Here is a 15,403-nt window from a genome sequence, read left to right as displayed (position 1 = left end):
AAGCTGTAATTTTTGGGATTATGTTGGGGAAAAGTTTAAGTATTTGGACAATTAAAAAAACTAAAATGGTATATATATATTTTTTTTTTAAAGAGCAAAGACAGAAGTTCATACTAATAGTAGAACTTTCACCTATATCACAAAGATGAAATTAGTTTTGGGGTGCTTAACTGAAAAAGTTAAGTACAGCATTATAGGACTGATTAAAAAGTATGCTTGTTATTGTGATAGTACTTTCCAGAGGTATAGAAATGTACGATATCCCTCTGATTGCGATTTATAACACTGTGGGGGCCTTATTTAGCTACACAAGGGGCAAAATAGAAGAAACAGCTCCCGGTATGATGCAGTGCAGCTCTTCACCGCAGCAATAATAAACGTTCTTCTTGATTTATATTATTACCGTTAGATTAGCGGATCCTGGCTAAGCTGCACAGAAGTACTATGTTTACAACTGGACCAAGCAACTACATCACTTCAGTTTTTATTCTTCTTCTCCAGATGCTTAAGAGGTTGTTAGTGAGCGCTATTGTTGCATTAAAGTAATGGTCAGAGTGCAGAGCCACTCTCACTTCATTACTTGGATTGATGACACGGTTGGTGTGAAGTCATTGGCTTAATTACACCAGCAATACATCAAATAGTCTCACTGGAATGGATGAGTACAAACATTTGATAGTTGGGTTATTTCTACAAAGCACAAGCAGAGCATGTCTAAATGTTTTGCACCTTATATTACTTTTTAATGATAACTACTTCTATAACTATATGCGGCTGTCTTTTTTTAAGAGGCAAAATAAAGTTAGACACCTTCAAATTTGCATAGATCTTTATTTTAGTAGAATCTATAATTGACATCAATTAAATAAAAAGAAGAAAACAAGAGCAAACAATCTTTAAATTACAAGAAAATTACACTGCACCATTCATATAGTACAAAAATAGGCCTTATTTTTAGAGTTTTGTCCCAGGTAAGCTACGTCAAGGTCCAGTATTCATTGGTCACACACGTGTAAGGTACTGTGTGCATTCACAGACCCCACATGCCAGGGCATGGTCTGAGGCCGCCCCCCCAGCACATTTGATGTATACTGAACAAGTACAGATCCGATTCAGCCCTTAAGTTAAAAGGAGATGGGATACATTCTATAGCTCCTTCCTGTCACAGCAGCTCAACAATACAGGGTGTCGCCATGGTGACACATGATGACCAAACATGCACGCACACACGCACACACACCTAATGGCGGGAAGCAAAACATCTTAAGACAAGACAGACAAAATGATTGTCTTTGGTTCTGCCAAAAATATTGCTCCTATTAACTTCATATCGGCCACTCTAGATGAGACCCAAAGGCAAGCCTGCAACTTCAGACTCCATTTGATTAAAAAATAATAACACTAATACAGAAGCGCTTTCTTAATGCCCATCAGCAAGTCTTCCCAATATGCACAGGTAATGCACAAAAAGCCAAATAATCCAGCATTATTGTTTTGTTGGTGGAAAATATCGGATCCTTCCAAGCACACAGAGAATATTTTCACTTGCATCACCTTCTCCGTTTGAGAGTTGGCAGCTCCTTGTGCATTGGAAGCGCTCGCTACTTAGCGCTGCCTCTCTTCAGGAGGTTCTAAAGCTTGTGTGCTTGAAAGCACACACCCGATGTGGCACTCCAAATGTTGCACATTCTGCTGTGCGGCTGCACACACTAGACTAAAGCGTCAATTATCTGTAACGGTAACAAAATGGTCCCAGGTTGTAGTTCTCTTTAACAAGTTATTGGAAGCAATTTTAGTGCTGCATTATGCTTGTAGAAGCTTCACACAATAGTAGGAAGTCAATCAGATTGTTTTATCTGAGGCAAATAAGTACCCTACTTAAAGTTGCATCCTAGATGTCAGTAGGCACTAATGTAGATTCACAATCAGTCCTCCACAGCCACATTAGGACACCTCCACAATAACACAAAGAGACTTTGTTGTGTAGGTTTCTTGACACAAGTGGTTAGGTTTAAATGGATTCCTCTTGTGTGCCTGCGCACCTTCTTGCTCTCTAAACAAGGAATTGATTGTCAGCGTCAGAAAGTAAAGTCTTAAGCACAAGAGCAACCATCAAGGTAGGAAGGAGGCAAAAACAGAGCCAACATCTGGCAGGCAACCTTGATTCGTACACTTCAGTGAAGGCTTGCACGACCCAAAATTCAATTCTTCGACCAGTTCGATTTATAAATGGTGATAAAATGAGGGAGAAATGACAGCTTGACTTGATTCGACACATTTTTGTGGAATTGCAAATGATTACCGCTTTTTAAGTGGCAATGCCAATCCAGCTTAATGGTTCCAGTTTGTGAATGTGTTAACGCGTGAAAGCATGCTGATTGTTATGAGAGGTAGATAGATGGGTGAGCAGCTGTGGGTTTTGTATGCATGTCATCACCATGATGACGAGCTTTGAACATCGAATGGAAAATGTGAGCGGGGGTGGGGGGGACATTTTGTGAAGCAAGCAAAGAGATCAATGGGTTAAGAATTGCTACAATGGATTCAATCGTGGGATTCACATTTGAAATGCAGCACAAGATAAGCAGAGTTAAAAAACAACCTTCCAGGCAGGTAAGACTACATCTCTGAGTTGCTGCAGCATCAGCTACATCCAGTTGGAGGACTGCTGAAGAGATCCACTTCAATTTACATTTGATGGAGATGGTGCAGCTATGTTGATGAGGTGTGGAGTTTTAACTCACGCTTGAAAGGAGAGCGGGAATGTGAGATGGAGAAGAAAATGTCACCTTAGCGGAGATATGAATATATCTTTAGCAATAAATCTCACACGGATATGCACATTAATGAAATGTCATTGCTAATTTGAGGCTTGTGTAATGTGTGCTTGCAGCGCTAATGCGTCCTGGCCGAGGGACAGTGTTGATGTATCGGTAATGCGTCTGCTTTCTCAGCAGATCAATCACAAGAAATAGCTGCTCTGGTGTCGCAGAGTTGATCGGGTACATTTTTACTATTAGACTTTTTACATGTGATAGCTGCGGGGTTAGAAACATTGAGGCTTTTATATCTTCCCAAAATGATTCTTACAGCTGTGGGGAAACCATTTGTATGTCTCCCACTGCAGTGGAGAGACATCTGTGAAGAGCTATTAAAGACACCGACACAATACAGATGACACACGGGATGACAGGTAACAAAAGGAGCTTGTTGGATGTTGATACTTCTGCTTCAAAACTGTCAAAATATCCTCTGTTAAGGACTGCTGCTGGACAGATTTAACACACACACTCAACTCGACACGGAGACTGGCACGTCAACAATCTCGTCTGGCTACTGCACACAGACTGATGGGAAAAGCAAAAAGGAAGCAAAACAATGGGGGAAAAAAAAGGAGCAGGACATGAAGATGGAACAGAAACATTGCCAAAGATGGAGGGGAAGAGGACGACACATGGTTTAATAGAAATGCACCCAAGTGTGAACGCTGCGGCCACCCTGCGTTCCAAGGGGGGCAGCGACTTTCCTGTGAGGACTCCTAGAGTGGGATTGGAGGAAAAATTGGATGAGAAGCCAATAAACTGAGGGCTAAAGAGACGGGTTTAGAGATAAAACCAGAAAAGAGCAGGACAGCAAAGACACCACAGCCCTGAATTATCAAACAATCGGTGGAGAGGATTCTAAAAAGCAGTAAAGGTGCGGGACAAGAGAGAGGCATTAAAGAGCACTTTGTGTTTTGATAAAGGCAGTCCTCTCGTTTTGGATGTCAAACTCTTCGTTGTCCGAGTCTGTGTTCGCCCCATCATCCCCCCACACGGTCGGGATGCCACGGTACGACACTACCCTGCTCCCTCCGAGGCTGAAAGCACCCCCGAGGCCGCTGCCGGCTTCCAGAGATGGAAGCTTGATGAGGGCGCCCGAGCGCAGCTGCAGCAGGAGGAAGATGCCAGCAAAGGTGGCCATGATGGCCAGGCAGCTGAGAACGGCGACAGTCATGGGCAGATTGGAGCCGAACTGGGGTTGCGACCCTGTGTCCCCTTGGCCTACCATGAAGCTGCCAGGGGACTCGCGACTGTACTGGGTGACGTGATCGCAAGTCCCGGAGATAGGATTGAGGGACTTGTGAGGAGGGCAGGACAAGCAGGCCTCTGGGCTGAGGCTGCTGCACGTCTTGCAGGGCAGCGGGCACGGCAGGCAGGCTGGGATGGTGGCAGGTGAAATATAGTTGCCCACTGTGTAGTTGAGAGGCTGGGAGCCCACAGCAAAGCCTGGTGGACATTGTTTCACACAGCCTTGATTGAAGAGGTAGTAGCCAGCATTGCACTCTGCACGGCACACAGGCAAGCACAGAAAGTCAAACAGCAACCTCCAAAGGGCCACCATGTATGGTGAAATCTTTTGGCCATCATGACATGAACACACATTTATTTCCCTTTTTTGGCCATTCTAGCACGTGAAAACAAGTTAATATGAGCTAAATAACAACGGACATCATGGGAAATACCTATTTTGACGCTATAGCCCTCATAAAAAAATGCCAACATAATTGACTTGTATATTAACCAAGCTACAGCAAAATTATTGTAGCAGCTAACATTTTTAAAACGATGCCGCGCTAACCTTTCGTCTCAACGTCATTCACAGACAAAAGAGTGGATGCCTCGCTCTCAATTTTCTACAAAGCCTCAACAAGATGCTCATTTTTACCGGAGGACTGGAGCACACGTCTTGTGCTGGAAGACACAGCCATCCCAATCCAATGAGAGCAGACATGTTAAGTGTTGTCATCGATGTTGTCATCATCATGTTGTCTCTATCGATGCTGCTGTTGTTGGCAAAACTAGCATAAGCATGTGTATCAATGCGCTTAGAAAAGATTTGGTAGTGTTTTAAATCATCAAAATACGGCAAGATACTACAACGACTATTTGTAATCATCAGTATATGATCATAGCATGTAGATGAAACAATGCAACGTGGTTAGACGACTTTTAAAAAACCTTCATAGTCTAAATCGGTGTGTCCCAATGATGTATATGGTCAACTAGCTCATATTAACTTGTTTTCTCGTGTTATAAAGAACAGAAAAGGGAAAGAAAGAATGATGAGCAAAATTAAAAAAAAAGTGCAATTCCCCTTTAAGGCGAGTTATGTGAGAGTCGTCTTTCTTCAATACCTATAATCTAATATCAAATCAGAGTCACACACAGTGTCAATCATCGTACCAAATCATTCAACCGGATTGTGTTGCAAGTTAACAACGGTAATTGAAGAGAGAAGGGAGCGCTCCGCAGTAAATGTTGATGCGCCATCGGAGAATGTCAACATCAAGCTAGCGGGAGGATTAAGAGGAGGCGTGAGCCATGTGTCAAAAATAAAATAATAATTTCAGTATGTAATAACCCATGTCAGCCTGTAGGGGCCAGACTGTCACTGTGTCACATGAGAAGCTTGTGTTCACTTCATGTCTATGGAGGAATTTGGATTGGATATGAGACAGAAATATGGACTTTATTAAAATTGAATTAGATTATTGAACTCTGGCAAATATAAATGTAAATATAGACGTAAAACGAGCTGGTAAAATAACACTGTACTGAGAAGTGACGCAAAAAGCGGTGCACACCCAAAATGTCACATTTTCTTCACACAACACTATCTGTGGTCATCGCTTATCATGCTTACAGTACCATTTGGAATGGAAGCAAAACACCAACGTACCAAGGCATATCTGTCTCAGGTCCAAAGTCTTACAGCTGCCATTGCCAGGCTGAGAATCATCAGAGGAGCTGGAAGTTGTGGAGCCGGTACCATACAGCACTAGGATGAACTGGGTCAGAGTGCCTGAGAAGAGAGATTTAAAAAAGATTTAATGGAGAAAAAACTCTTCCAGGGGAAAAAAGTAGGCCTGTCACTCAGCGACTTTGGATTTATAAAAGCATTGTTGTAGGCAACTACAATGTACCACACAGGGCATCTTATGGGTTTTTATCATGTACATCAGCAGCATTCATTCATTTCGGTGAAGTTACCCAAATACTCTGAGGAACATTTCATTCCATAGATAAATTATGTTCTACATACACTGTATATCCAATGTGATAAGACTGAAGACTAAAACGCCGACATCAGGTTATGCAGTTAAAAACACAAACAGCTGTCAATTTTTGATGATAAAGTTTATTACCATAGTCACTGGCACCAGCCACATTCTCAATCTCCAGCGTCCACATCCCTGTGGGGTTCTCATCCCAAGAATGGGTCGTCATAAAAGCCCAGTCATTAAAACCCTCTGATGAGTAGTCATGAGGCCTGCAGGAGGTGAGAGTAGGTGTGTAAACAGCTTGCGTTGACCAGATTGTGTCTGCATGTGCGTGCAGCTCCGTGGTGGTACCTGGGGTGGAGCAATGTGGAACGCGTGCCGGCAGGACTAATGAGGTGAATAGCCAGGTTCCCCCTCCGGTTGTAAGACAGAGTGAGCCGGGCTTGGACGTGTTCCAGTGAGGTCACATGACTGTCGCTCCCAAAGCAGGCATCCACGCTCTTGTTAATTGACAAATGGCCGCCAATGTTCCTGTCAATGAAATAAAAGCTGTCAAATGATGTCAGGGCTGTGGTAGTTAATATACCATCAGAATCATTATAGGCTTCCCCTAAGCTTGGGATCAGAATGCTACTTAGCTCCTGACCAGTGTGATACGCTGCAAGGGGCAAAGAGTTTGTCGCAGTGAACAGGATTAGAGTTTCGCCACCTGGAGCGACCGTGTGTTCTGCAAAAGTAAAGAACCCTCTGTTTTTACACCGTCTCTCATATCCGCTTAGGAGATTAAATGCATCCAGAACAATTGTGACTCGAGTGAACGTGTGCAGTTATTGAAGTATGGAAATTTTTTAGATTAAAAAAGTGTGATCATTGACAGTCATGCTGTTGAAGCAGTTTCAAGGTTTAAATGGAGTTTTACTCAAGGAAGTATATAAATCAGGGTTTCTCAACCAGTTTGGCTGTGGGGCCCACCATCACCCTTTAAAGGGGACCTATTATGCTGTGTCCACTAAACAATGACAAAGTTTTACATCATGAGGTTTGCGCATTTGGAAGTGCGCCCTGAAAGAAGTTTGGGATGGCTCGGATTTGTTTTTCTAACTACGGCTCACTGTGACATCACAGTGAGCTCCATCTAGCCAGTGACTTCTTTACATAGACGTGCCTGGGTACAAGATGTACAAGATGCTACCTGTACAAGCTGAGTGTGACCAATTACAGTGGAGTAGGCGTGCCATGGGTGGAATAAATTAAAACAAACCGCTTTGGAAATCCAAGGAAATCCAACTGGAATAGGTGCAGATTCTGGAAGATCTAAAAAGCTTTCTGTGCGGGTTATCGTATGTAGCTGGTCTATAGGAGTGTTGCAAGCATGTCGCAAACAGCATGTTGCACTTTTTGAGGTAGTACAAAATATCAATCAATGTGCCAACACAAAACAAGTTTCATGATAATATCAGGAACAACAATTTTTCATCCACAAATTCAATAATTATTTGATTGGAGCATTTTTTGGGCTAATGAAAACTCCTGTGCGGCCCACTTTTTGGTCATGACCCACCAGTTGAATACACACAAAAACTTAAAGTCTGTCCTATTTTTTCACAACTGTATGTATTTGTTACACAATATGCAATAAGCCAAACACTTCTATTGTTGAACGACTGCAAAACATTCACCCTACTGCGTTGCATGCGCTATGATTTTATTCTGACAAATACACAACATGGTGGCACTGTTACTAGACATGTAGATATCTGTAGTACATCTATGCCAGCATGTCCTCTTCATGATTGACCGTGTTGTACAGTATATAGCAATACGAGTGTAGAAAGTGAACATACTTTATACGAAGGGCACTCTTCCTCGTCAAAGATGACTATAAAGCACTTCATCTATCTTTTGTGTTTTTGCCGGTGTTTCAATAAAAAGCACATTTTCTGCATGTTTGGCCTGCAACATGGTGCTACATACCGCCAGAAAGTGAATGCACAGAAAGTGAATTAATATAAACAGCGGTTTAAATCTCCATTATACGTAGTGTTGTTGTAGAAACAGTAAGATTTGTCTGTACAATAACCTTTTTTTGGTTGGCAGCAATGCCAGAGTTCAGCTCATGTCACACTGCAGTAATTATGTCTTGAAGCAATTTCTTTGTCTGTCACACCGAGTGTTCAGTCAATAGGCTTAAAATCTTTCTGACAGCTCCTTGAACAAAAACACATCCAGTGTGCTACCATGTTTGTTTGATCATCCTCTCTAGTTGAAGAGACTATCAAATGTAAGCATTCTGTGATAACAGAGCTAAACTTCACATCATTTTCTATGAACAAACAGAGATAAGATATTGCATTTTTACCACAAAAGTCATCGTGGTTATACATGTACAAATAAAATGCATTAAAATGGATGTAGGACCATATGTAATGAATTCTACACACTACAATTTTTTCTGCTCTCTATTCTGTTTGGAGGGACTGATTCGTTCACGGCTCACTTATACCTCTTTTCCACTGCAGCAGATTTAGTTCAGAGCTGGATTTGAAGCAGTGTGGCCGTGAACAGGCTCTACAACATATTGTCCTGCAGAGCCGTGTCATTACATCACAAGGGTCACACCTCCAATCACGATGTAACAAAAAGGAGAGCATAAGTCAATTTAAATAATGTTCGTCAAAAGTCTGGATGAAAAGCATAGGGTTGCTTAGAGCTTTTATTTTGAAAATTAGTAATCTCCCTACCAGGCAAACAATAATTAAAAGAATACTTTTAGCTCTTATTTTGTGTAATATTCAAGTAAAGACTAACTGTTCATACTCCAGTATTTACTTTTGATTTACCATAAAACACAGCTGTCACAGCGAGGAAACACTTCCTGCCCTCCATAATAAAATACAATGCGTAATTACATGCTGGTAGACGTCAGTGTCCAGAAGAGACACAGCTAAATACCTTGAATGTAAATTGAATCACCTCCTCTGACTGCTGCTCCCAGATGCTCGAGCCATCTGCTCTGAGCAACCCAGAGCCGCGGTTAAAGAGACCCACTCATACACACCACTGTGAGGCAGCAAGTGCATCATGAAGATGAGATGTCAAGACTGAGTTTAGAGGATAAAAAATGGCCAAGAGGAAGTATTTAATTTACATTTTCTTCCTGCCACCTTAGAAGACGTGTTTGATTTGGAAGCTTAAGTCGTATGACATGTATGATAACAAAAAACACAGCTAACCCACTGCATAAATGCTGTAAAGTACTTGAAGTATCTCTAGTACTTGGAGCTATTTCACAAAACGCACGTCCCAATAATTTTGCCATCTTACTCAAGACGGTGTTGAACAAAATAAAGGAGCTTTAGAGTACAATGCCATACATACATTGTTGTGAGTCGTTAAAAAAACATGGAATTATGACATTAAATACAAAGTGTGCTGTGTGCATTTTACTAACATCGGCTCGCAGACCAAGGTGATCACACATTTCCGCTGCGGCCCCACGTTAGTCCATGTTTTTGCCAGCGATACGATTCCGCTGGCATCAAGTAGGCCATATCCATATGAATGGCTGACTGCAGGAAAGAAGAAAAGAGAGCAAACAGACATGACAGCTGGCCTTCTGACAGCAACATCCTGATAGTAGGGCTGTCGCAATGCATGCCACTTCAAGAAATCAAAGTTCAAATCCTGTCCCTGTAGCTCATCACACTAGAGTCAAAATATGTCGTAGACACTTTGTACCTTTGCGTTTAACCCCGTTAGTATTCCAGTCATTGGTGAGCAGGTGGGCGGGGTGAGACGTTCGCACAACCAGATGTTGCATGTCCCTCCAGGTCAGGTTTTTACTGGAATAAAATGCACAAGTATTTACACCACACAAAAGTCCTGAGTTAGCTAAAACTCCTCAAAATGTGGAGAAACACTGCTAAGGACAAAGAAGTAAATCAGTGTACGTAGAGTAGTTTTCAGAACATGAATCTTAGGACAAAGCTGTGGGCAATGTGAGACATAAAAAAATACTGATTAGCACTTACTTGGCCTCAAGAGCCAGAGCGATGATCCCTGCAGCCAGAGGGGCGGAGGCAGAGGTTCCTGTGTGGGAGTCTGTGCATTTAGATTTAAGGTCGGTCGTGACCTGAAAAGGAAGAAGAATTACATTAGCTTTAAAAAAAGACCAATTGGAGACACGTTTCCACCTCTTCAATTGCCACTTATTATCTTATCATGCAAATGTGTCTGCTGGAAGTAACACATGTGAAATGATAAAGAAGTGGGAAATTGCGTGCAAGAAGTCATCACCATGGCTCCCTTGTCTGGCAGCAATTAGGAAAAGTCTAAGCGTAAAACATACGCTGGCCCTTTTTCATCAAATATCAATGCAGGAGGTGCCTTTTTTGATTGAACTGATCAGCTGTGTGATGCACAGCAGAGGTCCGGTGTTGTACTGGGCAGCTCTCACATGTTATTTGTAAAAGCTGCATTAATATGAATCATGAGGCAGAATGTTTTTATGTGATAAAGGTTAGGAAAAATGACAGAAGCCCCAAGCCAATCAACGCCGTAACATCTGTGTTTTTCAGGAATTTGAATTATTTTATTAAGATAATTATCAACACTTTCTGCTGAAGTTTCAGGATTTTAGGGCAGTCAACACAGAAGTAAATTATTATATAATAAGTTATTATTGTCGATTAACTCATTCAATCCCAGCCATTATTCAAAAGACATCCCTCCCAGTAACGGATATTTTTGACGATTTTGACAGATTTTTCAAGGCACGCAGAATATTGCGTTACAGGGCTATATGAACATGTTTCCTACCAAAATTTGGTAGACTCTAATCTTTCATCTAAAATTTAAGATTGTTTTTATCTTTTTCTGTTCTTTAGTAAATCAATAGTAGAACATTGGTAAGTTTCAGCAAAATACCAGTTCTCAACAGTGTTTCAAACATAATGTCTAAACAACTACACCACAACATAAACAATGCAAAAAAAACGTTTTAGATAATTAGTAGTAATTTATTTACATTATTTTATTGACATTTCTTATAACACCATAAATATTTAGAGTTTTCACATTTGGAACTGAACTGTGTGTGTGCAGGCATCACAACTTTTTCCACTTCCTGCTTGCCGTGGAGATGTTATTACATGGAAAAGATGTTAGTTAGCAAAGAACTAAAGAGTCCTCTGCTGATGACATCGTAGACAGTCGAGGGAGTCAATGCTTTCATGTCACTGTCTAAAGCTGTACACACTACGCGTTTCTGTTGCACAACTTTGACACACAACTAGTGTTTTGAAGACCATACGTACTGTAATGATAACAAAAGAGCAAGATTAGGTGACACTCTAAAAAAAAAACTTCTGATGATGATCGATGTATCCCATGAACGCAATAACCACTTGTAGCTCCTAGCTAGCTAGATGCCGCCAGCCAGGCATGTAAACAAAAATGCCAGAAAGTGGAATGAGATGAAACACGAGTGATCACAAACACCTGCGTAGATAGGCTTCGCGTGTGACAAGCTGTCGTCAATTAACAACACATTTTACGGGCTTTTGTTCATTCTCCCGATAATAAGAAACAAAGTCAAAGTCAATGCAAGATGTGTCGCATATCTCGTCACACGCATCAAGTGTCAGCAAGGCAGACGGGCCTTTCCGGTGTATGCTTATCAAAATAAAGCACAAATTGTTTTCAAACTCATTGTGTGCCCAGACCAGCATATCAAACAACACAGAGAATGCAACCTGAAGGAGCTATTTTCTATAGGACCATCGGAGTCCAACTCTCCACTTTGCAAGACAGTTTTATAGTGACAAGATCATTCAATAGACAATAGAGAGATTAAGAGAGAAGACGAAGGTCTGAGATGGTATGAGCTGCCCATCCAGTGTGGCTGTTAAGAGAATGGAAGCATATCATGATTTTGTGTTTGTGAGGTGACTGTTAAGCAGCAGCTTGCCAGGATGACTTCCAGCAGCTTACTATTCATAATCATTTTAATGGGCTAAAAGTGAATTAATGGAGAAAAAAAGAAGAGGACAGAGCAGGGAAAAGAGGATTGGGAAGTCATAACGCTGCAGACCCCGATGCTACATTTCAACTTAATCAACACACAATTATTGTGCAACTACTTAGATGATCAAAATCTTCTTTTGATACACTTTCTCATCCTGGAACATCATTTTTGCCAGCTGTGTCATCATCCTCTGCACAGGTGTTTCAACAAGGCAATCCCTGTTATAGTTATAAAGATCCCTACTGTGCCTTTGGAAATATTTGATTTGCTAATTAGAAGATTCCATGCAGTGATTATGCACACCGTAAAATTAAATAGAAAATCATGCCCTTCAAACACTTAACAAGAAAGAAGAAACACTTACTATCTGTTTCTCATTAAGGTTGCCTGAGCTGTAGGTGGTGGCGAGGGTGGATGAACAAGCCTCGCTGTACCAGGGAACATAGCCATTCTGGGTGGAGCTGCTGATGGACAGGGTGTAGATGCTGTTGGTGTAGCCGTCACAGTTACAGCTATCCTTCTCTCGCCCCCCATTGCCAGACGCCCACACAAAGATGGAGCCTAAACCTCCACGACCCTGAGTTAGAAAAGGAAACCATCATTAACGCCTTCATCCATTAAAATGTAACAAAATAAGTACTAATTTCAACTTTGAAGGTCAACTTGGGAGTTTAAAAGCAGCTAAATGTGTGACAGCGATGTAAAACAAAAGCCACTGAATTGATGGCAGGTCACTGTAATATTAATCATCCAAACCTTCAGTGCTCAAGGTGCAATAACTCAGCTTTATGGTATTGAGTGGCACTGTCTCACACTGCATTGATCCAACCTGGCCATGTGCCACCCCACTGCTAACTGACAGCGTGGTCACTGCAGCAATAATCAAAGTAGTCTGTGTCAGTGGTCCGAAATCAGTTTTATGGCACATGCCTTGAATCTCACACTCCACAAACGAGGTCTGTATGTGGCTGCTTGGATGTGTTTATGCATGGCGCGCATATGTGGTTGTCTGGGGTGTGATCTGCTGGCTCATTAATCTCATTTTACATGACAGAGTCCCATGCATTCTAACAAGGGACAAAACACTACCAGGAATAGGACTGTGTTCCAAGACAGTGTTCTATACCGCCCATCCATTTTCCATACCGCTTATCCTCATGAGGGTCGTGGACATGCTGGAGCCTACCCCAGCTGCCTTCGGCTGAGAGGCAGGGTACACCCTGGACTGGTCGCCAGCCAATCACAGGACAGTTATATACAAACACTCATTCACACTCGCAGTCATACGGGTAATTTGGCCAATTAACCTAACATGCATGTTTTTGGAATGTGGGAGGAAACCGGAGTACCCGGAGAAAACCCACCACGCACGGGGAGAACATGCAAACTCCACACGGAGATGCCCGAGCAGGGAATCAAGATTAAATATTTTAATCAACTGACATGAGCCTGAACAACTACTTTAAAATAAACTTTTATACTGCATTTCTCCTACATATTATAGATAAGATGTATTTCTATCTCTCTGACTAAATGCAAATAATTGAGTTAACCATGGACAACAACTACTAGAAGAAACTTTCATGCTGCATTTCCATCAGGTCAAACATATTTCCCACAGTTCAGGTTTGGTTTCCATCAGCACTGTTTCAGCTCATTTTAGAAAATGTTCCTCACTAGTGGCTTTCAGAGCACATTCCCTTCCCTTCGTAATTGTCAGGGTCGAAAACTGCTTTGTTCCTTCCGCTTTTGTCCTCTCATGCTTGAACAGTTCAATTACAGACTGTTGAAAGGAAGCCACACACAAGCAGTAAATAATTTCTGTCCCACACAAACAGCAGTCCCTTCATGAGCGCATGCATGCACACACACACGCACACCTCAATAACTCCTCGCTTAAAGGCCTCTTTGGCTAGTTTGGCAGGTCCATCCACAGTTTTGCCATCATCCTCTGGGCCCCAACTAGCGCTATAGATGTCGATGTGTTGGGGGTTCAGGCTGAGCGACTGGGCCTCCACAATATCCGTCACCTCACCATCCAGCATGCGAACACCTGCATCGTGTCGACACACAGAAGTACACTCACTTTGCAACTTTGTTATATTCAAGTTTATACTGATATAATCCTAAATAAATGGACGCTATTACAAAGCTAATGTCTGAAGGACACAATTTTTACGAGGTATAACATCTTCAACGTCAACTTCATCACTTAAATTGCACCAACAAGTTTGTTTGGAAACATCATGAAGCAGGTAATGACGATGGTTAGCGCTTCTTAATTGCAGCTATGGTTTGATTTAGTTGTGTCTTTAGTTTCCATCTGTGGCTCAATGCTGTCATTGTATTTCCCATTTTAGGCGAGGTAGGATTTATGGGCACGCAGCGATACCACTGCCGTGTTAGACATTTGCATAATTCTCTTGCAGTGTGTGCATATTGTGTACCCATTGTGCGAGTGCATGTGCTGTGTGAGTAGCGTCAGACCATGTAATTGGTGTTTATTCATAAATATGTTTATACATACAGTATTACATCCCATCACGATATAAAAGAAACATTTTGTCGTGCTTGCGTTCAGAACGAATTTGTAAACCACATTGTCGCCTCTTTGAAAACAGAATGTTCTTACAGAAATATGAAAAGGCGAGATAAAAATGATGCGACTGTTAAATGAGAGGAGCACTTGAAAGTTATCTGACAGAAATAAACAGAAATGACGATAAAGAAAGGCATGCAGAAAATGTGCGGCGTAACGCAATAACGTCGCTTTTTAAAATCAGAAGCTTCTCTAGTGCGACATTCCTTAGAGACGCTGTTAGTGGTGAGAAATGAAAGACAGTTCCTTAACATGCTGCTTTTCCCAAAACACATTTGGTTGCACTGAATCTTTTTCCCCTCTATGTTGCTCTATACATACTGAAAAAGCATCAAACAGACTGTGGCATTTCTGTGGTGGCATCAACTTCTGTGCAAGGGTTGTGTAATTCACAGAGGAGCCTCAAGTTTCCCCAGTCCCCCAAAGGGTCCGAAATAAGCAACATAAACAAGAAAGATAGACTCATAAATTATGGTTCAACTTGTGTATGTAGACATCAACCTTTCTTTATCATTCTCTCTGGCCAGCCACAAAAATAACTAAATCCACCCTCTTCTGCTTTAAATGACCCACTGTGATCCCTGCTTTCAGTTTTAATGGGAAACATTTGTCCATTAGAATGCTTTCTTGATTCTGAACTGTGTATGCATTCATCAGTTTAATGTTCAGTGAATGTGTGGCATGCCACTCGCATCTGGTGCCAGGACAAATTTCATACTTGAACCCCAAACCTGGC

At 41.7% G+C, this 15,403-nt stretch overlaps 1 protein-coding gene across 4 annotated transcripts in view; it reads right to left on the bottom strand.

The window, feature by feature from the left end:
* Nucleotides 1-811: 811 nt before the first annotated feature.
* Nucleotides 812-15,403, bottom strand: part of furina (furin (paired basic amino acid cleaving enzyme) a) — a 52,895-nt gene continuing 38,303 nt past the window's right edge. For all 4 annotated transcript variants that reach the window (XM_058089799.1, XM_058089801.1, XM_058089800.1 and 1 more), the window contains exons 8-16: nt 13,949-14,121; nt 12,433-12,645; nt 10,075-10,175; nt 9,782-9,885; nt 9,495-9,612; nt 6,395-6,574; nt 6,188-6,312; nt 5,722-5,844; nt 812-4,325 (exon numbers count right to left, since the gene is read on the bottom strand). In XM_058089799.1, coding sequence (XP_057945782.1) covers nt 3,718-4,325; nt 5,722-5,844; nt 6,188-6,312; nt 6,395-6,574; nt 9,495-9,612; nt 9,782-9,885; nt 10,075-10,175; nt 12,433-12,645; nt 13,949-14,121 — 1,745 coding nt within the window. In that variant the 3' untranslated portion in view covers nt 812-3,717. The remainder of the gene's footprint in view (nt 4,326-5,721; nt 5,845-6,187; nt 6,313-6,394; nt 6,575-9,494; nt 9,613-9,781; nt 9,886-10,074; nt 10,176-12,432; nt 12,646-13,948; nt 14,122-15,403) is intronic.

This window comes from Doryrhamphus excisus, chromosome 12 (assembly GCF_030265055.1).
Source record: "Doryrhamphus excisus isolate RoL2022-K1 chromosome 12, RoL_Dexc_1.0, whole genome shotgun sequence".
Classification (NCBI taxonomy): domain Eukaryota; kingdom Metazoa; phylum Chordata; class Actinopteri; order Syngnathiformes; family Syngnathidae; genus Doryrhamphus; species Doryrhamphus excisus.
This window is presented reverse-complemented; position numbering and strand designations above follow the sequence as displayed.